At 42.5% G+C, this 27,928-nt stretch overlaps 1 protein-coding gene across 1 annotated transcript in view; it reads left to right on the top strand.

The window, feature by feature from the left end:
- atp6v0d1 (ATPase H+ transporting V0 subunit d1) overlaps positions 1 to 7,425 on the top strand; it is a 69,249-nt gene extending 61,824 nt beyond the window's left edge. The window contains exons 5-8 of the mRNA XM_072518367.1: positions 2,283 to 2,360; positions 3,967 to 4,143; positions 4,586 to 4,663; positions 6,229 to 7,425. Coding sequence (XP_072374468.1) covers positions 2,283 to 2,360; positions 3,967 to 4,143; positions 4,586 to 4,663; positions 6,229 to 6,390 — 495 coding nt within the window. The 3' untranslated portion in view covers positions 6,391 to 7,425. The remainder of the gene's footprint in view (positions 1 to 2,282; positions 2,361 to 3,966; positions 4,144 to 4,585; positions 4,664 to 6,228) is intronic.
- The last annotated feature ends 20,503 nt before the right edge of the window (positions 7,426 to 27,928 follow it).

The raw sequence follows: 27,928 nt of genomic DNA on the forward strand, positions 1-27,928 counted from the left end.
AAACCCTCCCGTGTGACACTAACAAACCTCGCGGCCAGGATATTTATGCCTCTCCAGTTTAGGTGCAACCCGTCCTTATATAGGTCACACCTGCCCCGGAAGAGCTCCCAGTGGTCCAGATAACGTAAACCCTCCCTCCTACACCAGCTGTTTAGCCACGTGTTTAGCTGCTCTATCTTCCTATTTCTAGCCTCACTGGCACGTGGCACAGGGAGTAATCCCGAGATTACAACCCTAGAGGTCCTGTCTTTTAACTTTCTGCCTAGCTCCCTGAACTCCTGCTGCAGGACCTCATGCCCCTTCCTGCCTATGTCGTTAGTACCAATATGTACAACGACCTCTGCCTGTTTGCCCTCCCCCTTCAGGATGCCCTCTACCCATTCTGAGACATCCTGGACCCTGGCACCAGGGAGGCAACATACCATCCTGGAGTCTCTTTCAAGTCCACAGAAGCACCTATCTGTGCCCCTGACTATAGAGTCCCCTATTACTATTGCTCTTCTGCGCTTTGACCCTCCCTTCTGAACATCCGAGCCAGCCGTGGTGCCACTGCTCTGGCTGCTGCTGTTTTCCCCTGATAGGCTATCCCCCCCGACAGTATCCAAAGGGGTATACCTGTTCGAGAGGGGGACAACCACAGGGGATTCCTGCACTGACTGCCTGCCCTTTCTGGTGGTCACCCATTTCTCTGCCTGCACCTTGGGTGTGACCACATTTATATAACTGTGATCTATGATGCTTTGCGCCACCTGCATGCTCCTAAGTGCATCCAATTGCTGCTCCAACCGAACCATGCGGTCTGTGAGGAGCTCCAGTTGGGTGCACTTTCTGCAGATGAAGCCATCCGGGACGCTGGAAGCCTCCCGGACCTGCCACATCTCACAGTCAGAGCACTGCAGCCCTCTAACTGACATTGCTTCAATTAATTAAAATTAAAAGTTTTTTTTAAAATTATATATATATTTTTTTTATTTTTTAAAGTTACTGTTAACTATCTGTTTCCTAGCACTAGATTTCTAATATAAATGCGAAAGCTAAATATAGTACTCTCTGATCTCTGGCTTACATTCACCTCTAAATTATAATTAAGTAATTATGTTTAATTAGTTACCAAAGCTTAATTTTTTAAATTTAGTGTAGATTCCCAACCAGCCACTCGGGTCACAGCTTTTCTGTGATGTCACTTCAGTTTCCCCCCGACACTCACACTTTGAAAAAGGTATAAAAGTAAAAATCACTTCCTTACCTTCTTACCTTCTGAGTGTCTTAGATGTTCTCAGGTTCTCTCCCTGACAGAGACTGCTCCTCCTCCTCCGAACGGCTCCCGAAACTAGGCCGCAATCTTTTAAAATCTCCACTCTGACTCGCAGCTCCTGCGCTTTTTCAATCTCCCGCGCTTTTTCAATCTCCCGGCTCTCTCTCCTCTCGCGCTGTTTTCAATGTCCCGGGTCTCTTTCCTCCCGCGCTTTTTAAATTTCCCGGCTTTCTCTCCTCTCGCGCTGTTTTCAATGTCCCGGCTCACTCTCCTCTCGCGCTATTTTCAATGTCCCGGCTCACTCACTCTCTCGCGCTATTTTCAATGTCCCGGCTCACTCTCCTCTCGCGCTATTTTCAATGTCCCGGCTTTCTCTCCTCTCGCGCTGTTTTCAATGTCCCGGCTTTCTCTCCTCTCGCGCTGTATTCAATGTCCCGGCTCACTCTCCACTCGCGCTGTTTTCAATGTCCCGGCTCTCCCTCCTCCCGCGCTGTTTTCAATGTCCCGGCTCACCCTCCACCTGCGCTGTTTTCAATGTCCCGGCTCACTCTCCTCTCGCGCTATTTTCAATGTCCCGTCTCTCTCTCCACTCGCGCTGTTTTCAATCTCCCGCTCTCTCTCCACTCGCGCTGTTTTCAATGTCCTGGCTCACTCTCCTCTCGCGCTGTTTTCAATGTTCGGCTCACTCTCCACGAATTAGTTAAAATTCTAACCTGCCAAAACTCACTGTAAATTTTTCAATATGGATACATGAGCAGGTGACAAAGAGCTCTTGGTGTACATGGAACAGAGTGTCAGTATTAATCACCTTTGATAGAAGAGGAGAAAATTCTAATGGGCCAAGTTGTAAGTTGGAACACTTTTTTTTTTTAGCTTAATGTGACAAAATCTGTTGCCATTTAACCACAATAGATCTGCTACAATTTGCAGAAAAGGATTTGCTAGGCTATTTTGTCATGACTTTGGAAGCTAGTTGCTATGTAATTGACTTAACTGCTGTTCTTGCTCTCCACCACCAAACCCGAAGGCATATCTCGAATCATTTTACAAGTTCTGCAAGGCATTGGGAGGTACAACTGCTGATGCAATGTGTCCTATTTTGGAGGTGAGAATTTGAAGCTGCTTTGCTCACCATTCGGAATCATTTTATTAATTTAGCTTGAACTTAGCATATTAAGTTTGAGGATTAAAAGCCCACCATGGTTTAAATATTTTTGAGTGAGTACAAACCCTATAGATTCATACATGTTCCCAAAGTTTTGTTCAAAATGTGGCCAGTTTGGTAATTTCTCATGTGTGTGGTTGAAGTGAAATGAAAATCGCTTATTGTCACAAGTAGGCTTCAAATGAAGTTACTGTGAAAAGCCCCTAGTCGCCACATTCTGGCGCCTGTTTGGGGAGGCTGGTACGGGAATTGGAACGGTGCTGCTGGACTACCTTTGTCTGTTTTAAAAGCCAGCTATTTAGCCCTGTGCTAAACCCACGTTTGGTCTAATGAAGTTTTGATTATTCTGAACAACAATTCAAACAAAGACTTAACTCTAATTCCGACACACATGGCTGAAATGCTTCTTTGTAAATGGCTGAAATGCTTCATTGTAACAGCTGCAAGTTTACAAATGGCATTGTTTACATTTGATGAGCTGCAATTGTGATCTTACTGCTGAGTGATGTGAATCTAATGTGTACATAAATAGACCAGCCACCATGCTTGAGGAGCTATTTGTCTCCCGGGGGGGGGGGGGGTGAAAAAGGGGGAAAATCTGTACAGACTGTGTAGTTGATTGTTGAGAAGTATGTCCGGGGTGTTTATTTGCTGTCACCTGCTTTGATACATGTTTGTAATTAAATACATTTTAAAAAAATAAACAGACCAGCCTCCATTGCTGGCCATAAGCGCAAGGTCCTCTCCATGCAGCTCAATTTAATATTTGTCCTCTTCCCCCAAACCTTGACCAACCTGTTCATTAGAATTTTAAACACTTGATCGCCATGCCGAGGTGCAACGTTTACATTAATTTATTATGTTTGTAATACTTTTAAAAGTAAGTATTTAATCCAGCCCAACTTCAATTTTCTTAAAATAAATTTAGCAGTCTTTGGGGAAATGTAGTAGAATACGATAGTGCCACATCAGCTGAAAGCTGCAGCTAGAAGCTAATCTTGTGTGAAGAAGTGGTGCTGGATCTCATGGAGAGCTTCAGATGCAGTCAAGCACGATCATACTTGTTGAGAGGGAAGAGATCAAATTTCAAGTAACACTAAAAGCATAGCTGCCTAAATCGCCAGTTCAAAACATCATCTGTGGTGCGGAGGCTATAAAATTGAGATACAGTGGTCGCCTTTCCCTGTTGTGTTTTCTAGCCACACTCCCATCACCCCCATAGAATTAGTTAGTCTAGATTTGAGATGTAGCGTAGCTAGAAAAAGCATTTGCTTTGGCTCAAAATAGCCCTCACACTCATTAAATATTTCAATTAATATAGTTTTTAAAGCATTTGTATTTTGTTCTAAATTGCTATAAAATCACATTTAGATTTGCAATTGGGAAATCTAAATGGATTTCCTCAGTGCTAGGACACTAATAACTGAGGTGTGTTATTATGAGTTCATGTACCCTAGAGATACTGTGCAGCATTATATGTAGAAGAAACTGTTAAGTATTGTGATGATTGAACACTGGCATAACATTTTCCCTCTGTAACACTTAGTTTGAAGCAGACAGGCGAGCTTTCATCATCACCATAAACTCTTTTGGGACGGAACTGTCTAAAGAAGACAGAGCAAAACTGTTCCCTCATTGTGGAAAACTTTATCCAGAAGGCCTTGCTCAGCTAGCCAGAGCAGATGATTATGAGCAGGTGAAAACCGTGGCAGACTATTATCCAGTAAGTCGTGCTCATTTTTAGATTGAGAAATTCTGGAGTTATATTTGTATATACTAAAATACTGACTCAATATAAATAGCTTTTTTCATGAACTGTGATACATTTTTGATGTCTATTCCATGAGAGAAAGTTCTGCATTATGTTATACATAACATATCTTTTTCATGCTTATTAAGGAAGCACAATGTCTGCTTTTGTTTCAAAAAAGTTAATTTAACAAGTAGCTAATGTGAAAGCTTTAGCTTACAAGCTAAGTATACCTCTGACTTTAGATTAGAGGGCTGGTTGAATAAAATGCATATTCTAAATTTCTTGTGTTTTCTTTATTCCATGCACTTTTAGGCACACACTTAATAACTCCAACAATTTCACCACGTATTTCACATGTGATGATTGAGTTCAGTGCCAGATTCCTACTGCACTTATTGTTTTTATCCCTCAGGAATACAAGCTACTGTTTGAAGGAGCTGGCAGCAATCCTGGAGACAAAACCCTTGAGGATAGATTTTTTGAACATGAGGTACTTTATTTTTGTGACACTGTTCAATTGAGAAGTTGAGTATTGTGTGACGTGTTGCATTTTATTCTTTGCTTGATAATAGACTGGTGGGGAAAGTGCAACAACGTTCCTGGGGTGTATTTTGCTGCACATTTGTTTTTGGAACTTTTGACGCAAGATTAAAGAATTATTGTACCCATCAGTTTAGCCTCCTTTTATAATAAACATCAAGTAAAATATCATTCAGCACCTGCACTGTTGATGAATTATGGATTATTATACTTTAACAAACAGGTAAGTTGGCAACCACCTGACAAAGTCAAAGCCCTTCTCCGATAACCTGTGGCAACTTCATTACCCAAGTTACTCTCGACAGCTTGTAGGGTGACATTGTAGAGGAAGCAGTAAAGGGATGTGAGATGATTTGGAGATTATGCGGTTCTTTCTGTCCCAGTCTCTGTCGTTGAGAAACTCTGAAGAAATGAAAATTCAGTAGCTATTGACAAAATTTAGTTCAGTGCTCCTAAAGTGATTCAGTGGTAAACCAGTAACTGTGGTGGAGTATATCCTCCAATTTTGTTCATAATAAAGATTGGGTTTCCTGATCAAAGCTGGAATTTTACCTGGGGACCACTTCCTTAGTGCTCACCCAATAATCTCCCAGTAAAGACTTGTCACTTTCTTTATACATTTGTTGAAAACATTTAGCCTTAAGAACTTGCACAAATGTAAGGCAATCTGTATATTTATGAACTTTCATATTCCAACATTTAAACTAGATTGTTGCATTTTGATGCAAGACAAAAATTGCTAATTGCCTCATCCTGTAGATGTTCAATGACTTGTAAGTGTGGAGGTGATGCTCAGTATGTGTGGGTGACTCCTGTAAAGTCTGTGCGTTCAAGGAGCAATGTCCAGTCATTTGCAGCCAAAGCTAGTCAACATTCTTTATTCATTGGCTGTTCAGTATCTCGAATTTAGAAAATGTTGCAGATATTCCCCTGCGATAGTTCAATTCTAAAATGGTGTACAAAGCAGTTAACCACCTTCCACACTGGCCTTGAAGCAATGTTTTGCTGCGTTTAAAACTATATAAATGTGTCCATTTGCTGGATTTATGACAAACGGCCACTGAAATTATTTTTTAATGGGCTTTAAAGGACTTAAGTAAATCCAGCATCTTTAGATCGGGATTGTCCTCAAACATACAAGGTCCATACATCATAAGCCAAACAAGGCAAACACCCCTACAGGATGGTGTGATTTGTGAACTCAATTTAATAACTGAACATTCTGTGCAAGTGCAGAAAGGTGTTGAAATTACTCCAATTCATTGGTGAATCATCAAACTCAAGCTACTTTTCACACGATCTTATTGTGCAAACTTGTTGCAAAAGGCTGAGGAGCAACTGTTTCATCTGTAGTTCCATGTCTGGCTTAGAAAGAAGTTTAAAAATGTAAAAGATTCTGATCCTCCATTGCACTTGCGTTTGCTTTAATATATTAAAGCAAATTTTAAAATATTTTGGGATCTACAGAATTTATGAATTCTAAGTGGCTGGCTTTAACTTTAGATTGTTTTACAGGTTAAACTGAACAAGTTGGCATTCTTGAACCAATTCCACTTTGGGGTCTTCTACGCTTACGTGAAGCTTAAAGAACAGGAATGCAGGAACATTGTTTGGATTGCAGAGTGTATTGCACAAAGGCACAGGGCCAAGATTGATAACTATATTCCAATCTTCTGAATTCCAGTTTTGCCCCCCCCCCCCACCCCAATACATGAAATACTAATTGCATTTTGTCTCTTTACTGTTTCTAGTTGGAATGTTTTCTTTTGTAAAGTGTGCATTGAATTTCCTGGATGTATTTCACGTTCCACTTTTTTTTTTAAAGGCTTTGCTGACGTTTTAACTTGTAATCTGCTCCTTGAAATAAGGCTAAAATGATAAAACTAACTCCAGATCCTAATTGCCTAATTTATAATAATCTGTGAAGCATTGGTGAGTTGATTTACTACATTCATTAACATTAATTGTATTTTTAAAACTAATTTTTCCAAAATGAGTGGGAAGTTAGCTTTATGACCTTATATTTTTGGCAATATTGCCGTTCTGTCAGTGCTTTAACATCCTTAGTGGAGTAATATTTCAAATGTCTTAATTACAATGTAAAATCAGGGTGAGCAGATAGATCAGAAGGTCAGCATTGCAACCTCCAACTATTTGAATGTCTTTTACATAATGATCTTCTGTGATCGATGGTAGTCGTTTCTCTTGTAAGTGCAATGTTTTATTTTCAGAAAATGCTCCAAACTGCAATGGGTAGTTGAAGATTGTTTATATTGAACTGTAGCGTATGATGTAATTATTCTGCCACAATTGTTCCTGGAGCTTTCACTTCTGCATGCGGTATTTTAGTATTACTCCATGATTCACCACAAACTTGTTTACATTCAGGGAAGAATTGGCTGGCTGGGCCCATGTTCACAAGCAGTTTTGCTTGTTCATTATGTTGAAGCATAAAATGCGAAATTTGAAAATAAATGGTAGATTCATGACTAGGGACCGAGGAGTAAATATTTCTATGTGCAATTTGGTAATTCATGTGCCGTGTGTAGAAAGCTCTTAAGTCTTGTGTAATAATTAGGATGTGATTCTGATTAATCCTTGATCTGAACCTTAAATCCTGTGACTTGTTAACTGCTGTACATTGTATTTGTGATCAAGTCCTTTAATAAAGTGATGGCTGCTTCCTTGCAGATATATCCAATTAAAATTAAACATTTTAAAATGTGAAATCTATATAGAAGCAGATGTTCAATAATGCAATGTAAGTAATGGTCTTTAAAATTATCCAGTGTACAGTTCAAAACACTTAATTTTAGTAACCTTATTTTCCGGTTCATCCTAAATAGGCTTCATTAAGGACAGGTCAATAAATCTTTACAAACTATTATAGATGGTCTGGATTTGCATTCATTCAACACTTCAAATGATTCAATTTAACATTTGCAATTTGGAAGTTTACGTAGATTAGCCTATCCTGTGCTGGCCTACCATGGGCAGCACGGTAGCATTGTGGTTAGCACAATTGCTTCACAGCTCCAGGGTCCCAGGTTTGATTCCCGGCTTGGGTCACTGTCTGTGCGGCGTCTGCACGTTCTCCCCGTGTGTGCGTGGGTTTCCTCCGGTTTCCTCCCACTGTCCAAAGATGTGCAGGATAGGTGGATTGGCCATGATAAATTGCCCTTAGTGTCCAAAATTGACCTTAGTGTTGGGTGGGGTTACTTGGTTATGGGGGTAGGGTGGAGGTTTGGACCTTGGGTAGGGTGCTCTTTCCAAGAGTTGGTGCAGACTCGATGGCCCGAATGGCCACCTTCTGCACTGTAAATTCTATAAAGCCTCTTTCAAGTCAATGGAGTATGAAATAAGAGGAAAATATTCGGATTTAGCGGTATGGTGTTCATGCAGTTCATTCCCTTCGGGAATTAATGTTCTACTTTGATTCATTGTCTTCTACAAAGCTTATTGCAGGCATCTCCATGTATTTTCTTTGGAGTGCACCTTCTGCTTGTTAGGATTCTTTTAAAATGTTAGCTCTGGAAAACACAAGCCTTTTGGCTCTTTTCATTGATTTATTTTAGTGGGCTTGTAACATGACTGAAGTGGGCAAAGTAATAAAACTTTCTCACTAATGCAGTCTCATTCCTTCAGATTTGAATTATTGGAATGATAATCAAATTTAAATTTTAAAAACACCCTCTCCATCTTGGCTTCTCCCATCCGTCCCCATTTCCCTTTCTGTACATAATTTGGCATTGAGTTAAATATTCTATCTTACACTTCCTGATCCAAACTCTACATGTCTTACGAATTCTTCAATCTAATTGGTCATTTGAATGTCCTGTTCTCACAAGCCCTGCTTGAGTGTGTCAAACTGAAATTAATTTAATAACATAAGAAATAGGCGTGTGCCATGTGGCCCTCTTGGCCTACTCTGCCAATTAATAACATTATGGCTACTCCTCAACCATAACTCCACTTTCCCACCTGATTCCCATAATCATTTAATTGTGGAGTTAAAGAAAATCTAGCAATCTCAGTCTTGAGTATCGTTCACCATCTGAGAAATTGAAAGATTTGCATTCCTCTGAGTGAACAAATTTCTCCTCGGTCCAAAATGGTTGTTCATTTATCCTGCGACTATGCATTCTAATTCTGGACTCTCCTGCCAGAGGAAACAGCCTCTCAGCATCTACCCTTTGAAGCCCCCTTAAAGTCTTATGTTGCAATCAGACCAGTTCCCGTTCATCTAAATTCCATAGAGTATTAGCCCATTTTATTCAATCTCTCATCATATGACAATTCTCTCATCCCGGTGAACCTTCATTGTGCCCTCTCTTCCGACAGGAGTCAATAACTTCCCATTTCCCCACATAACCATTTGCCATCTGCCTGAATCCCATAGCATATTATCTGTGTCCTCCATGCAGCTTACTTTCCCACCTGGCTTTGTATTGTCACCAAACATGGACACATTGCACTCGGTCCCTTCAAACAAGTCATTAATAAAGATTGTAAATATCATTTCCCAGCACTAAAATTCAGCACCCCACTCGTAATAGGCTGCTATGAGTTACCTATTTTCTGTCCTTTGCCAGTCAAGTGTGACACTTTATCACATGCCTTTTGAAAATACCATATCTACTAGTTTCCCTTTACCCTGCTAATTACATCCTCAGAAAACACAACTGGTTGCTTTTTTAAAATAATTTCAATTAAGAGGTAATTTAGTGTGGCCAATTCACCTTCCCTGCACATCTTTGGGTTATGGGGGTGAGACCCACGCACACATTGGGAGAATGTGTAAACTCCACAAGGACAGTGACCCAGGGCTGGAATCAAACCCGGGTTCTCGGCGCCATGAGGCATTAGTGCTAATCACTGCAGTGCTAACCACTGCACCACTGTGCTGCCCCCACAATTGGTTGTTATACACTTTCTATTCATAAAATTGTTGACTTGGTCTGATTCTATTATCTCTCAATTATTCAGGCTCCCTTAATGGATTCCAGCATTTTCATGGTGACTGATATTCGGCTAGGGAACAGCTGGTATTTCCCTATTTTCTCTTCCTCCAAAGCTTGGAAAAAGAGACATGCTGTCAAAGCTCTCCGAGTTACACTCAGGTCAGACACAAGAATGTCCTATTTGAAAGGGAACAACCATTTATTCTGCATGAGACCAGGGTGCTGATTGATCTGGAAAAGGCATTGCCATTGAGAATGCACTAGGGACCAGTTATCCCCATGTTAAGTACATTTGATTGTGATGCCGGGTATATAGGCCAGACATCCCAACAACTGGTGGATTGTATCAAACAGCATGTCCCTTGGGTTGTTCACAACTGTCAGAATGCTGACTGTAGAGTCTCCTGTGATTTTTAATCAATTGAGTGAGGTCATTGCTCAGTTTGATCAAACTTTTTTTAAAATATAAGTTTAGAGCACACCATTCTTTTTTTCCAATTAAGGGGCAATTTATCGTGACCTGGGAGAATGTGCAAACCCCACACGGAAAGTGAACTGGGGCTGGGATTGAACCCAGGTCCTTGACGCCATGAGGCAGTAGTGCTAATCACTGCGTCACTGTGCTTCCCTTGATCAAATTCTGTACCAGGATTGAACATTCCTCTGTGATTAGTGTGATTGGACTATCTGCCCAGTACCTAGACCAGGGATGGGCAACCTAGGCTAGTGAATGGACTACATGAGTGGCCCTCCTTCATCTCAGTGGGCCACAAGATTGATATTGGGCCATGACCCCATGATTAGGACTGAATACATTTAATACACGTTGAATATTTCATAACTAGTTACAGAAAATGCTTAATCATTTATACATTAATAGAAATATAATTTTCAAATGGTACAAACCAAATAAATATTTGCACTTTGGGCGCAGAGCAGAGGGAGCGCACGACTCAGTCAATGTCGTGTGCAATCAGCAAGCACCTCGCTTCACTTACCCTTGCTTTACATGTGTCTCAGTTCAGTCATACTCGGGATGGAAATCTGTGGAACGTGACAACTCTGCACGTGGGCAATGGTCAGCAAAATGCCTTGTGGGCTACATGTGGCCCCTGGGCTGCAGATTGTCCACCACTGACCTAGACCGTAAACAAGATGGTGAGAATTCTGTGGTACTTGGGGTAACTCCCTGAAAGTATTTTCCCCCAATTCTTCTGGCTGGCCAATGCATGTGCCATTAAACTTCACTGTCTGTTGGAGGATGACATGGAGTTGATCAAAGCTATTTTATTTGACAGTGACAAGTATGCAATAAGCTAAAACATTAAGAAATGCACAAAAGTACTGTGGGGATTCTGAAATCAAAATCTGACCATGTTAGAAATATTCTGTTAATCTGACCACATCTGTAGAGAGAGAAACAGTTAACATTTCAGGGCGATAACCTAAAGCTAGGATGTTGATTGGATGAAATCTAAGTAAGTGAACATTTCAAACAAAGTGTTGGCCCTGATGTCTATAATCTGAAACAAATATGCCTGAATAGCTTGATGCTTGGTTTAACATGCTTAATAGGGACAGCTTCTTCGACCAGACTTGTATCTATAAGCCATTCATAATGAATCAATGTTTGCAATAGTGCTTGGCCGCAATCTTGTGGTGTAACCATAAGATGACACAGATTGCATAGCCTGCAAAATTCAGTCACCTAGAGACTCTCAAGTTTCTGGTCTGCCTTTCAGCCATTGTAGTACTGATCACGGCCAGAAATTGTCCAATTGTACCATTTCCTCTCGATCTCAAACCTCTCTAATGGTTCTTGTGTGCGCTCAGACTCGGGAATGTGTCATACTGCCCAATATCCAGTTACATGACAGTGTAATATAATTAGATTACATTCTCTGACAATGATGGGGCTGCTTATGAATTAAACTGAATAATGTGTCATGTGTCATGCATGCACCTTCATATTTGCTTCATCAATTCTTTAAAAGGAAAAACTGGATGTTCACTTGTTCTTTGTTTAACAAAGCAGCTTGATCAGTCATACCTAGCTGAATATTTTTCAAAGTGGCACTCAAAAGCACTTACAACTTACTTAATTCAATCTTGCTTCTATCTCCTCAAAACAGAAAAATAAACTGCACACTCTGACCCTTTTGTCGGTTAATTCTTGTTTATGAATGACTTTTTTTCCCTTAAGGAACTTGTGCTGGAAGCCATGACTATAGTTCATGGACAGGCATAATTGGAACTCGCTGACCACGTGTATGCCCTTCATCTGTTTCTAACCAGTGAGAGCTGTAATGTTGATTTCTTGCTGAATAATTGCAGTCGGTCTGACTGAAACCAGCTTCTTCATCATTTCTGCCATTCTCAAGATAACCAAGGCATGGGCTAAGCGAGTCAGCCCTCAATATATCACACGTGTTATGACATTTCACAAACTGGCCTGTCTGACTTTAATGCACATTTACGATGCCTATAGCTCTTAGGGGCTTAGCTCCTTGGGGTTTCCTTTTTTTTTTTTTAAATTGTACTGTACAGATTTACTGATTTTAAAATGAATTTGAACAGAACTACAAACAAACTGATCAAAAATACTAAAATGACATTTGAATAATAAAAATTATGCCACAAACCAGGTGGATTGGTATGCCGATGGTACTGCAATCGGAACTCTTCAAGTTCTTGTCGCTTAGCTGATTTTGATTTTCATTTATGGACTTAGGATAAAGTCATTATATTTATACCACCCTGTCAATTCAAGCTGCTTATTTGAGAACCTTCAGGTGGCTTGAGCTTCTCTGCACTCAATAACTTCCTCTGTTTGTAATGTGGGGAGACCCCAGCTCTCTGGCAGGGGAGCAGGAGCCTCTTCATCCCTGTGTATGGCCACTGCCTCAGGTGCACTGTGGTGAAACCTGCTGCTGTGCTTGTGCCGCTGAATTTTGGTCTGGTTTGGCACCACAGCTTTTGCCTGACTCCTAACCAGTCAAACTCCTGTTCCTTTTTACTTGGTCATCATAACATCCCAACAATTGAATCATTCCCAAGCACAATCTTTAATAGAATATATGTAGGGACCCTCACTATCTTCACTCCTCAACATGACTGATTGTTCCACAGTGTTCCCTCTTTCTCTGTCTTATATCATTGCTGTTTGCTCTTGTCTTCCACCACTTCTCTGCTTGCTGTTCTTGCTTCACAATCATACAGTTCTGGCACCTCTATCTGATATAATTGTCTTTTTTCCCCACAAGCTTTAAAGTTATTTTATTAGCCTGTGACTAATATTCTGCTTTTTCTATTGTAGATATCTCTGGCTTCCATGTTTTAGATTACTCTCTGGTGAGCACTAATCCCTTACTATAACCCAGAGAGTAAGTGTAAGAGGCTCAAAGAAGATTGCGATTTCCATTGAACAAGTCATACTCTCTCATTGTGCATGGTTTATTGGTCAGCGTCCCCTTTCTTGCAATGGGGGAGACCACAACTTAATTCAGGCATTAATGCTACCAGTGCTAACACATTTCTATGGGTAGCACAGTGATTAGTACTCTTGCTTCACCGTGCCAGGGACCCGGGTTCGATTCACGGCTGGGTCACTCTGTGCGGAGTCTGCACGTTCTCCCCCTGTCTGCGTGGGTTTCCTCCGGGTGCTCCAGTTTCCTCCCACAAGTCCCGAAATATGTGCTTGTTACATGAATTGCACATTCTGAATTCTCCCTCAGTGTACCCAAACAGGCGTCATAGTGTGGCGACTAGGCAATTTTCACAGTAACTACATTGCAGTGTTAATGTAAGCCTACTTGTGACACTAATAAAGATTATTAGTATTAATCTACAGAGTTGGTGCAAATTCACTATAATGTAGGCAATGTGTAGCCTGTTATTTTGTTAAAAGAAAGTTATGCAGGGCACTGTAATTCGCCCCCTTTAAATTCAGTACAGGTCTTATTCAAACAAGCATCATGTCTAGTAAGGATATCATATTCCTAACTTTCAAGATACGGTCTTCAGTAAATGTCGGTTTTCTTCTGGGAAGTTCTTAAAATGCAAATATCCACAGGTTTTTCTCCCTTGAATAGGCATGCTGGAGACCATACCGCTTGTGGAATGCGCAGTCCCATTGTCTATGTATTTATCAAAACTCGATCAACAGCCTCTCCCTCCCCAGATTGTCTGTTAATTCAACCCTTAACTAACAGAGGTACAGAGAAACCAGTTTATCAGAAGCAGGTGTGAACAGTCACTATTAAACCCCCATTGTATCGCAACAGTTTCTAACCTCAGATCATTTATGTGGACAGCAGAAGTATTGGTTATATCAGGCATTGTCAAACTCGGGGGTGCAACCCGCGGGCGGGTGTCGGGAGAGTTGCGGAGCCGTCCGTCACGGCGCTCCCGATCGCGCAAATCTGCATGCAACAGATGGCTGTTAACGCCAGCTGCAAGCGGCCTTCAAAATGGCTGTGAACATGTAAAAGAAATGTAGCTGCACTCCGTGCCAGATCATTGGCACGCATATGCAAAACTATGTGCACACGCACTGATGTTCGGGTACGCATACGCAGTGTGGCCACTTTTTTTTTTTAAACGGTCGCAGCTCTTTGTTTTACAAGTTCGGGGGGGGTTTTATTCATTTATTTTATTAATTTAATTTTTTTTTTACAAGATCGGGAGAGTTTTATTTGATAATATTTTACAGGAAAAAAATGCAGAACATTGGACAGATGGAGACTCCATACTTTCTGACACCAAAAGGCTTCACCTTCATCCAACAGGTTCCATTGGAGGAGCGTGTTCGAGGGCCAAAGCGACCCAAAACCATTTCCTCCATTTTTGTCAGCAGCAGCCAAGGTAAGAGAAAATGGTGGGTCGGCCGGGTTGGGCCCCGAAGGTTGGCCGGTTGGTAAAAATGGGTCCCCGGAAAAAGAATTTGAAGGACACCGGGTTATGTGGTCAAAGCTGACTTCAGATAACAAAGCTTGTTGCTCCAAGAACCAGGCAGAGACAGATCCATCTGGAAATAGTCAGGACAAGAGGGACAATTCCTCCACCTAGAAGAACAGAAACCTGCCTAACAACCAGTCAACCCAAGCAGCTTGAGGAATAATTTATTTTCAAGTGTACAAAAACTCGGGCATAACCTCGTCTAGAAATCCAGAGACTTCCAACCTCCATTCAACTTCAAAGAACCACGAGAGAGAACCCATCCAGGCCTACAACATGTGCCTTTTAAAGGGCCATTTAACCACGTGGTTTGCTGCTTGTTATTCTGATAATCCAACAGCACGCTTTGTTCTGTACAATCCATCTCGGTCTGTGTTTGAGTGTTTTTCATTGTGTTTGGGATGCTGTGTGAATAAACATTGGCTGGACCTTTCCACACATGTCAACCATGGGGCCTTAAAACCCTGCCCGTTATCTTTTCCTCTGTATGAAACTTGCCTGAAAGTCTGTTTGATGTTTATTACTAAAAGTCACAACACTCAAAACACTCACTCTGAAACACACATCTTGTTGCAGACAAGGTGAGGAAAAGCAGATACGTTTTCCCATCATGTCTCTGCCTGTCCGTAACACAAGTTTGCAGCATCCTTTTTGTTATGTACAACATGTCAATCTAACATCAAAATAGCTAAATTGGAAAAGAAGACAAAAATTTAGCTAAAGTTATGCAATATTTTTACTGATGCAACAGGGACTTTAACATCATCTAAACAATTTATTTGTCTTCCACAATTTCTTTCTCTTGTACAATTGAGTGAGCTCGCTAAGCAAGTCACTGGCTGCCTGGGTATACAGAGGGCATTGAGGATTGGCAGACCTGTTGATGTCAGAGCTTCTATAATGGGCAGTTGCTCCATGACTATCCTACTGAACTTGCACACGTGGTTCCTGAAGCTTTGGTTTATGATTTTGCCCATCATCTTGATCAATTCAGCATAACAAGGAACTAACTGATTTTCAAAGCTCACATGCTAAACCTCACTGTCTCCAATTTTTCAAATGGTAATTTTTTTTTAGAATTCCTACAGTGCAGAAGGAGGCAACATGGCCCACCGAGTCTGCACCGATCCTCTGCAAGAGCACCCCACCCAGGTCCACACCCCTGCCCTAACCCCACTAAGCATTGCCAATTCACCTAACCTGCACATCTTTGGACTGTGGGAGGAAACCCACACAGGCACAGGGTGAATGTGCAAACTCCACACGGTCCACAGTCAACCAAGGTGAGAATAGAACCCAGGTCACTGGCACTATGAGACAACAGTATTAACCACTGTGCCACCCCAGAAAGGGGGATATCCAGATTTGCAAGGCTGACCAGTTTTGCTGATTGCAGTATATCTAGCTTGGAAAAATTCAAGTCCCTCACTGACACTCAAAGAGAATTCAGTGTTCTTGAGATCCATATAGTTGGAATTCTAGGTTTGGTTAAAGCCCCAGCTGCTTTGCTGCTGAAATTTTGAAGTTACATTTCTGAGGAATGGGCAATAGAATTGTGGAATATTGTCCTGTAACAGTTTAACCAACTTAGCAAATGCCACCAGAAAGATCACTTGCATGGTTCGGTTCATCCTTGGCAGCATTCATTCCCAATATGCACCGCAGTGGATTAGCAGAGAATGCTGGGCCAACTGTTATGATGTGTCAGGTTAATGATGAAATTACAGATGCCTACATTGTTGAACAAATGTTGACATTTCTAAAAATTATTTATGGACACTGGACTCCATATGATAAAATAAAAGCAGTGCAAAATATATTAATTTGTGGGAATAGATGGTATTTTTTTCACATGTACTTATGCAATCAAGAGCCAGTATAATAAAGTTGTCTTTGTGCATAGCCATTGAAATTGGGATTGTGATATTAAGCAAAAAACACTTGTAGGCAACACCTCATGATCAGACCTAAATATTCTTTTCGGAATTAATTTTGGCCCTTTTCATATCTGCACAACTGTTAGAGCAATTCCTCAGCCTTTCCTTTGGATTGCGATCGTACATGCTCGTCTGCAATTAGCCCAGCATTAAGAAATTTCCGCACAAATGTAACCAGTTGAAAATAGCAATGTTGCCCTTCATTTCTAACTTTCTAATTGAAGAAAAGCTACATCAACTCTTCCCCAACACAGGAAGGCTAGAAATTAAGGGCAAAATATAACCCCATTAGCCAGCGGTTAGCAAGGTACAGACACAAGTAGGATTTCACTTGTCTAATCCAAAACCAGTGTGAAGGTGAAAGCGGAACTCAGCACTGCCAGCTGTACTTCACTCTAGGCAGAGACTAGCTTCAAATAAATATCCATAGCATTATCGTCCCATTATGTACAAACGAGTCTCCTTTGAGCAATGTCTCTACCATGAAATCCTTTCCTGTCTGAGGTTACTGGGATTAAAATAAAGAACAAGCTGTTTCTGCAGCAACTGTGAATAAGCCATTGCTTATTCTGTCATTATTACAGTTTAACTGTTAAGTGGAAGAAGTCCAAATCTTCAACCCCAACAATAGTCCAAAGCACAAATAATTAATTAATCCTTTGACTACATAGAAACACATGGAAAATAGAAGCAGGAGGAAGCCCTTCGAGCCTGCTTCACCATTCATAATGATCAAGGCTGATCATCAAGTTCAATACCCGTGGGCAGCACAGTAGCATAATTGCTTCACAGCTCCAGGGTCCCAGCTTCGATTCCCGGCTCGGATCACTGTTTGTGCGGAGTCTGCACATTCTCCCCATGTCTGCGTGGGTTTCCTCCGGGTGCTCCGGTTCCCTGCCACAGTCCAAAGATGTGCGGGTTAGGTGGATTGGCCATGATAAATTGCCTTTAGTGTCCAAAAAAAAAGGTTAGATGGGGTTGCGGGGATAGGGTGGAGGTGTAGACTTAGGGTGATCTTTCCATGAGTCGGTGCAGACTCGATGTGCCAAATGTTCCTCCTTCTGCACTGTAAATTCTATGTAAATCCTACTTTCCCCCATATCCCTAGGTCCCTTTAACCCCAAGAGCTGTACCTAATACCTTCTTGAAATTACACTCTTTTCACCTCAACTACTTCAGTGGTAGTGAATTCCACAGATTCACCACTCTCTGGGTGAAGAAATTTCTCTTCATCTCAGTCCTAAAAGGTTTATTCCATATCCTCAAACTATGACCCCTAGTTCTGGATTCCCCACCATAGGGAACATTCTTTCTGAATCTACCCGGTCTAATCCTGTTAGAATTTTATAAGTTTCAGTTAAAGTTTACATTTTGCACTGTTTCTTTGTTTAGCGGGGTTTTGTTTCTGTCGGGCAATTGTGCTGGGATTGTTTGTCATCTGAATATCTGTGTATGAGCGGGGGGAGGGTGGGGAGGGAACAATAGGTGGGAGAATGTCTGGTGCCAGGGGTGGGGGCCACTAAGCTAGCTGGGTGGGCTAGCTCACAGAAGCATAGTGGGGGGTGAGCAGATGTTAGGCTTATCAAAGGGGTTGATTTACATTGTGCTGTTATGAGGGGGGAGGGGGGAAATGTTCTGCTGACGAGGGAGGGACTGTTGCTGAGGGACAGAGAGGAGGTCGGGGGTGGAGGCTGCCTGGGGGCGGGCCGGTGGAGGCGCGGGGCGTGGGCTGGAGACAGGCCCAAGAAAGGTGATGGCTGATCGGCGAAGGGGGAGGGTGATGAGCCCCCCAACTAGGCTGATCACCTGGAATGTACGAGGGCTAAATGGGCCGGTAAAGAGGGCACGCGTGTTCGTGCATTTGAGAGGACTGAAGGCGGATGTGGTAATACTGCAGGAGATGCACCTTAGAGTAGCTGACCAGATTAGATTAAGGAAAGGTTGGGTCGGACAGGTTTTTCACTCGGGACTGGACTCGAAGACTAGAAGGGTCGCGATCCTGATCGACAAGCGGGTGGTGTTTGAGGCGGGAAGAATAGTTTCGGATGTGGGAGGTTGGTACATTATGGTCAGTGGGAAATTGGAGGGGGTGCAGGTGGTACTAGTAAATGTGGGCCGATGTGGAGTTTATAAAGAGGATGCTGGGGAAGATACCGGACCTGGATTCGCATAAGTTGGTCATTCGAGGGGACTTCAACACAGTTATTGACCCTGGTTTAGACCGGTCAAGCTCAAAAACAGGCAGGGTGCCAGCAATGGCAAAGGAACAAAAAGGGTTCATGGAGCAGGTGGGAGGTGGGGGGTGGGGGGGTGGACCCATGGAGATTTGGACAACCGAGGGTGAAGGAGTTCTCCTACTCACACGTGCATAAAGTGTACTCCCGGATTGATTTCTTTATTCTGAGCAGGGCTTTACTGACGGGGTGGTGGACACGGGGTACTCGGCGATCACAATCTCAGACCATGCTCCGCACTGGGTTGACCTGCATGTTTGTAAAGACAGTAACCAGCGTCCGCACTGGAGGCTGGACATGGGACTTTTAGCTGGCGATGAGGTGTGAGGGCGGTTGAGGAAATGTATTCAGAACTGCCTGGAAGTCAACGACACGGGGGAAATTTTGACAGCGGTGGTCTGGGAAACATTGAAGGCGGTGGTTAGAGGGGAGCTGATCTCGATACGGGCCCACAGGGAGAAGGTAGACAGGGCAGAGACGACCGACTGGTAAAGGAGATACTACAGGTCGACAGGAGGTATGTAGAGACCCCAGAGGCAGGGCTTTTAAGGGAACGGCGGAGGCTACAGGCGGAGTTTGGCTTGTTAACCACAGGGAGGGCGGTGGAGCAGCTGAGGAAGGCAAGGGGGGCGATCTATGAATATGGAGAGAAGGCCAGCAGAATGCTTGCACAGCAGCTTAGAAAGAGGGAGGCAGCCAGGGAGATAGGGAAAGTAAAGGATGGAGATGGGAACCTGGTTGGAGACTCAGTAGGGTTGAATAAGGCGTTTAAGGAATTTTATAGTAGGTTGTATGAGTTGGAACCCCCAACAGGGCCGGAGGGGATGAGGCACTTCCTCGGGGGGTTGAACTTCCCGAAGGTGGACGGGGTGCTGGTAGAAGGGCTGGGGGCCCCGATTGGGATGGAAGCGATAGCGGAGGGTCTGAAGGCCATGCAGCCGGGTAAAGCTGGACGGATACCAATGGATTCTATAAGATAAGCAGGTTCTTTGGGGTAGAAGATAGGTGTGCAAAGTGCGCGGGAGGGCCAGTGAACCATGTCCACATGTTCTGGACATGTCCCAAGCTTAGGGGATTCTGGCATGGTTTGCAGATGTCATGTCCACAATGTTAAAAACAAGGGTGGCACCGAGTCGGGAGGTGGCGATTTTCGAGGTGTCGGAAGATCCGGGAATCCAGGAGGAGAAAGAGGCAGACGTTCTGGCCTTTGCTTCCCTGGTAGCCCGGAGACATATTATTAGCTTGGAGGGACTCAAAGCCCCCGAAGTCGGAGACTTGGCTATCTGACATGGCTAGCTTTCTCTGTTTGGAGAAAATCAAGTTCGCCTTGAGAAGGTCAATGTTAGGGTTCGCCCGGAGGTGGCAACCGTTCATCGACTTCTTTGCGGAAAATGAATCATCAGCAGAAAGCGGGGGGGGTTAGTTTAGTTTAGAGTAGGGGATTAATAAAGGTAGGACCTGTAAGGGAGGAAGACTGCTTTTGCACTATGTTTATAGTTTCATGTACATTGTTTATTTTGTTGTTGCCAAACGAAAAAATACCTCAATAAAATATTTATTTTTTAAAAAAAATGAATTTTATAAGTTTCAACGAGATCCCTCCTCACTCTTCTAAACTCCAATGAATATAATCTCTTCTTATATGATAGTCCCGCCAACACAGGAATCAGCCTGGTAAACCTTCACTGCATTTCCTCCATAGCAAGAACATCCTTCCTCAGATAAGAACACTAAAACTGCACACAATACTCCAGGTGTGGCCTCACCAATGCCATGTATAATTGTAGTAAAACATCACTATTCCTGGACTCAAATTCTCTCACTATGGAGGCCAACATACCATTTGCATTCTTTACTGCCTGCTGTACTTGCGCGCTTACTTTCAGCCACTGATATACAAGGACACCAAAGTCTCGCTGTGTATCCACCTCTCTCAATTTACATCCATTCAAATAATAATCTGCCATCCTATTCTTGCTACCAAAGTGGATAACATCACATTTACACACATTATACTGCATCTGCCATGCATATGCCCACTCACTCAGCATGTCCAAATCCCACTGAAGCATCTCTGCATCCTCCTCATAGTTCATCCTCCCACCCAACTTTGTATCATCTGAAAATTTGGAAATACTACATTTAGTTCCCTCGTCTAAATCATTAATAAAAAATGTGAACAGTTGGGCTCCTCGCACAGATCCCTGCGGTACCCCACCAATCACTGCCTGCCAATCAGAAAAAGGCCCATTTATTCCAACTTTTTTCTCTCTGTCTGCTAACTAACTGTCTATTTATCTCAAGGCACTACCTACAATCCCATGCGTTTTAACTTTACATAGTGATCTACTGTGTGAGATCTTGTCAAAAGACTTCTGAAAGTCTAAATAAACCACATCCACCGGGTTAACTCTACTAGTTACACCTTCGAGGATAGTTTTGTCAAGCATGGTTTCCCTTTCATAAATCCATGCTGACCGTGTCTGATTACACCACTGCTTTCCAAATCTGTGCTATGAAATCCTTGTTAATGGACTCTAGCAACTTCCCTACTACCAATGTTGTGCTCACTGGTCTACAGTTCCCTGTTTTTTCTCTATCTCCCTTTTTGAACAGCGGGGTTATATTAGCTACCCTCCAATCTGTACGAACCATCCCAGAATCCAAAAAATTTTGGAAAATGACCACCAATGGATTTACTATTTCTAGGGTCATTTCCTTAAGTACTCTGGGATGAAGATTATCAGGCCCTGAAGATTTATTCGCCTTCAATCCCATTAATTTCCCTAAAACTATTTGTCTACTAATACGAATTTCCTTCAGCTCCTCACTAAAACTTGTGTTTCACAGAACTTCTGGTACATTATTTATGCCTTCCTTTGTGAAGAGAAGCAAAGTACAAATTTAGTTCCTCAGTCATTTCTTGGTTCCCTGTTATGAATTCCGTCGTTTCGGACTGTAAGGGGCCTGCATTCGTTTTTATCAATCTTCTTCTCTTTACATACCTATAGATACTGTTACAGTCAGTTTTTATGTTCTCCGCTAGCTTACTTTCATATTGTATTTTCCCCTTCTTAACCAATCCCTTGATCTGCACTGCTGAATTTAAACTGTTCCCAGTCCTCGGGCCTCTTGCCTTTTCTTGCTAACTTGTATGCCTCTTCTTTGAATCTAGTACTTTCTCTAATTTCCCTTGTAAGCCATGGTTTGGCCACAGTTTCCTTTTTACTCTTGCGCCAAATAAGAAAAAGCAACTTTTGGAGTTCACCTATTCGTTCCTTGAATGCCTGTGATTGCCTGTCCACTGTCCTTCCTTTCAGTAATGTTCCCCAGTCCATCATAGCCAACTCATGCCACATACCATCATAGTTACCTTTATTAAGATTCAGGACCCTAATCTTAGAATCAACTACCTCACTATCCACCATGATAAAGAATTCTATAATATTATGCTCAGTCATCCCCAAGGGTTCTCTCACAACTCGGTTGCCAACTAATCCTTTCTCATTGCACAACACCCAGTCCAAGATGACCTGTCCCCTTGTTGGTTTCTCAATGTATTGGTTCAAAAAACCATCCCGTACACACTCCAGAAATTCCTCCTCTATTGTACTGTGACTAATTTGACTCACCCAATTTCTAGGCAGATTAAAGTCACCCATAATCACAGATGTTCCTTTATCTCTGGTTTTCTATCTAATAATATTCACAACATTACCACTGCACTTTGGTGGTCTATATACCAGCCATACGAATGCTTTGTTGCCCATTGATGTTTCTTAACTCAACCCAAACAGATTCCACATTATCTGTGCTGATATCTTTCCTCAATATTGTATCAATATTTTCTTTAATCAAAATGCAACTCCACCACCTTTTCCTTTCTGTCTGTCCTTCCTAAACACTGAACAGCTCTCAATGTTTAATTCCCATCCTTGGTCACCTTGGAGCCATTTCTCCGTAATCACAACTATATCATAACCTTTTACGTCTATCTGTGCAATTAATTCATCCATTTTATTTTGAATGCTCCGCACGTTCAGGTACAAAATCTTCAGACTAGTCCTTTTAACATTCCTTGACCGGTTCCTACTATTTTTTACAGTGTCATTATCTGATACTGGACTTGGTTTCTCTGCCCATCACTTTTCATATTCTCTTAGCTGTGTTTTTGTCTTGCTTCTGATTCCCATTGTTCTGAATCCTTACATGGGTTCCCACCCCCTGCACTATTAGTTTAAACCCTCCCCAACTGCTCTAGTAAGTACTCCCCACATCCCAAGGACATCAGTCCTGGTCCTGCCCAGGTGTAACCCATCCAGTTTGTGCAGGCCCCACCTCCCCAGAACCGGTCCCAACGCCCCAGGAATCTGAAACCCTTCCCCTCACATCATCCCTTCAGCCAAGTATTCATCTGATATATCCTGTTACTTCTACTCTGACTAGCACGTGGCACTGGTAGTAATCCTGTGATCACTACCTTTGAGGTCTGACTTCTCAACTTTCTTCCTGACTCCCTATATTCTGCTTTAAGGACCTCATCCCTTTTTTTTTAAACATATGTCATTTGTACCAATGTGTACCATGACCACTAGCTGTTCACCCTCCCCCTCCAGAATGTCCTGTAACTGCTCTGAGACATCCTTGACCCTAGCACCAGGGAGGCAACACACCATTCTAGAGTCTGGTTTATGGCCACAGAAATGCCTATCTATTCCCCTTACAAACAAGTGCCCTATAACTATTGCATTACCGCACATTTTACCCCTCTTCTCTGCAGCAGAACCAACCGTGGTGCAACAATTTGGCTGCTGCTGCTTTCCCCAAAGAGGTCATTCCCCTCAACAGTATCCAAAGCGGAATATCTGTTTTGCAGGGAAATCGTCCCAGGAGATTCCTGCACTGCCTGCCTAACTCTCTTGCGCTACCTGGTGGTCATCCATACCCGTTTCAGCCTGCAGTGTGGCCTCCTCTCTACATGTGCAATCAATTATACTCTCTGCCTCGTGAATGCTCCACGGGGTTTTTTTAAAAATAATTCATTTATGGGATGTGGGCATCGCTGGTTAGGCCAGCATTTGCTGCCCATCCCTAGTTGCCTTCTTGAGCCGCTGCAGTCCTTCAGCTGTAGGTACACCCACTGGGCTGTTAAGGCTGGAGTTCCAGGATTTTGTCCCAGCGGCAGCGAAGGGACACCGATATATTTCCAAATCAGGGTGGTGAGGAGTTGCAGCTGGAGACACGTTCTGCACAACCAGTGGTCCTGGAAACTGGAACCGTTCCTGGTCTCCCACATGGAGTAGGAAGAGCAGACCATGCTTGGAGCTCCGCTGACAAGTCTTACCCTTTAAATTAAATGTATCCTTTTAATATCAAATAATATTAATTAGTATTAACTAGGGCCCTTCTTCTCATCACCTTGTTATTATAGAATATATAAATGTACTCATCCAATCAGCTCTTTTGATTTCCTGGTTGTGATTTCAGATTAATTTCTCCTTTACCCTCTAGGATTGGTTCCCTAACTGTTACCTTTTTCAGTTATTTAAGTTACAGCTATTAAGACACAGTCCCTAATATCAGTTACACACCAACCAATCCGCTTCCCTGTGATGTCCCTGTTGATTTTTTTTTTGCTTCAAACAGCGCGCTGCTTGAACAGCTCCTGAGCCTCGAGTAAGCTGTCCCTCGCAGGTCCAGTGCTCTCTACTGCCTGAAGGTGAGTCTGTGGATCAGGAAACAATCCCGTTTAAGGTATATCAAGTAGAAAAATATTTTATGTTTACACAACTTAACAGAGCAATCTTCCAGGACTGTATGTAAGCTCTGCATCGGTAGCTTCAAAAAGTAACTTATTCACCAGGGGCCTGAGATATACCCCGTTATAAACTTTAAAAAATAGCGTGATCATTACTGCTGACATGAGTTAATTACGAAGACCAATAGGGACAGGAGATTTGGCTTGGCAGTGAATTTTAGGTTTATTTGTGGGAAGGTACATTTTTGATTTTGTTCCACAGAATCCCTACAATGCAGAAAGAGGCCATTCAGCCCATTGAGTCTGCACTAACCCTCGAAAGAGCACCCTACTTAGGCCCACTCCCCTCGCCCTATCCCCATAACCCCACATAACCGACACATTTTTGGACACTAAGGGACAATTTAGCATGGCCAACCCAACTAACCGGCACACCTTTGGACTGTGGATGGAAACCGGACCACCTGGAGAAAACCCACACAGACATGGGGAGAAAGTGAAAATTCCACACAGTCACCCAAGGCTTGGAATCGAATCCAGGCCCCTGGTGCTGCGAGACAGCAATGCTAACCATTGTGCCACTGTGCCACCTTAATGCTAAACATTTGAAGATCAAACTGACTTGATTCATGAGTCACAGATGTTGTATCAGACTGTTGGGAAAATGGTGGTCTGTTGCTCTCTTTGGTGATGTGTGCTTACCACAAGACCACCATCAATTAGTAATTCTGCAGAAGTCTGATGTGAAAAGGAAAAAATGCCGATAGTGTTACAAGAGTGTTGGATATTTTTCTGATCCTCTCATCCAACACAGCAGTTGAACATTAAAAGCAACACTAATTAGTTACCTTTCTGAGTAGCTATGTGTTTATTGATAGGCAGCAAGCACTACACAGAAAGCTTTGACTGAAATATCAACCTTCTGTGTACAAAGGGGAAGGTCCATTTGAGAAAGAAGTTATTTATGTTTTAACTTAATCAGATGGTCCAGTTTAGTTCCCTTTAGATTATCAATGCGTAATTCTGACTTCACTCTGTTTCAAAATCTATAGCCCTGGTGGGAACCAGCACCAAACCAATTTACAAGATAAGGAAAGCTGTGATCAATGAACCCGGAATTCAAAGAAAAACTATAATTTAATGCATGAGTCCTTTGATCAAGAAAGTCATACTAAGAACCCTGAGGTAATGTATAACTTCAAAGATGAACTGCTTCCATTGTCATTTAGCAAGATCTTGCTAGTCTTTTAGCACAATTATCTCTTAATGGTAACCCCAGAAACACCATTTTACCATTTAATAAATATTTTTCAAAATCCAGTCTGCAAGGGAATAAAAATCAGCTACTTGGAATCAATAATATTTACTTACTCCCTCAAATTTAGTAAACCATTAAATGGGAAATGCCCAGTGATGGTTTTAATTTATGGCAAGAAATCACAACGTTCAGTACTTATTCAAAATATCTTGATCCGCCAAGGATGGTAACGACTGACATTTCCTATCCTTAGCGTCACTGATATAAGGTGGGAACCTTTATATTTACAGAAAAACTAACAAAACCATTTTTTCAAGAATTCTGACAGCAAACATGTATTGTTAGAATTCAAATTTAAGAATTCAAAATCCTGAATCTACGATAAAGATGTGAGAGGGAGGGGAATCCGTCAAGGGTGCCCTCTGACCCCACTGCTTTTTGCCCTCGTGATGAAACCCCTGTCAATAGCCCTAATGTCCTACATGCTGCTAAAGGGTATCTTTCAAGCTGGTGTGGAGCACAGTGTGTCCTTGTTTGCTGATGATCTCCTATTGTGTCACTAACCCTGCTGCCTGATGGCATAATGAATATTTGCAGCTCCTTTGACTCATTCTCTGGCCGTAAATTGAATATTAACAAAAGTGAGTGTTTCCCAATTAACTCCCGTGCCAAACAAATCCCCCAAGAGCTTTGGCGTTTCATATATCTGGTGCTGGTTTTTGATAGTTAGGTGTGAACATAATGCACCCTCTCGCAACTCTTCATAGAACAAATCTTACGAGCCTGGTCACCAAAGTTAAAGTGGATTTGCGGCACTGGGAAAGTTTGCCTCTTTCCTTAGCTGGCAGAATTCAATCCAAAAACGTGAACTTTCTGCCCAGATTCTTGCATCTTTTCCAATGTCTCCCTATTTTTCTACCAAAATCATTTTTTGTTATGGTTAACACAATGACACCAACATTTCTGTGGCAGGCAGAAGTCCGAGAGTCCGTAGAGTGATACTTCAAAGAGGGAGATGGCTTGGTGGGCTCACTCTTCCTAATCTACTGTGCTATTATTGGGCGGCCAACATTCAAAAGATATTAATATGGTGACATAATCCAAGTTTAAACTGATGCCTTATGGAAGCGCACTGCTCCTGCTCGCCCTCTCTTCCTGCCTTAATTTGTGCCACACTACCCTTTTCCCCCTCTAAACACGTCAAACCCCTTTGTGATTTCTACTTTACAAAATATGGAAACAATTTTGTCAGCATTTCCTCTCCCTCGCTATGTGGTCTTATTTGTAATAACCACTTTTTCTTGCCCTCCATGCTTGACTCGACATTTGCCTTGTGGAGGAAGATGGGACTTTGCTGACCTGTTTGTGGATGGGAACTTTGCCAGCTTCAGCGAGCTTGCAGCCAAATGTAATTTTCCTCAATCTAGTCTTTACCGCTATTTTCAAGCCTGTAGTTTTGTTCGCTCGCACTGTCCATCCTTTCATCGACTACCTCCTAATACATTGTTGGAAAGGATTTTGTCATTCCCTCAAAAAGTAGTGGTTCTATTTCAAGGTTGTCTATCCCTTGGATGCTCCCATCTCTATAAGGAAATGAAGGAAGCGGAGCTTGGGTTTAACCTTGCAAACGACTGGTGGGACCCTTTTTAGAGTCAGCTCCACATCCTCCAGTGCTCGGTTAAGCTCAATTCAGTTTGAAGTTCTGCACAGAATTCACTTTACCAAGGCCAGGATTTTCAAGTTGTTCTCCAACACAAGCATCAGATGTGACAAGTGCTCACTCGCCCCTGCAGACCATATCCACATGTTCTGGTCATGCCTGAAGCTGGCCAATTTTTGGTCATCTTTCTTTGACACACTATCCAAGGTTTAGATATTGACCTACAGCCTTGTCCGTTGTTAGCCATATTTGGAGTCTCATCTACACTGGTCAGTTTTGCTAAGATTAAAGCATACAGGGGCAGCACAGTGGCACAGTGGTTAGCACTGCTGCCTACGCACCCAGGACCTGGGTTCGATCCCGGCTCTGGGTCACTGTCTGGAGTTTGCACATTCTCCTCATGTCTGTGTGGGTCTCACCCCCACAACCCAAAAAGATGTGCAGTATAGCT

Source organism: Scyliorhinus torazame, chromosome 10 (assembly GCF_047496885.1).
Source record: "Scyliorhinus torazame isolate Kashiwa2021f chromosome 10, sScyTor2.1, whole genome shotgun sequence".
NCBI lineage: Eukaryota > Metazoa > Chordata > Chondrichthyes > Carcharhiniformes > Scyliorhinidae > Scyliorhinus > Scyliorhinus torazame.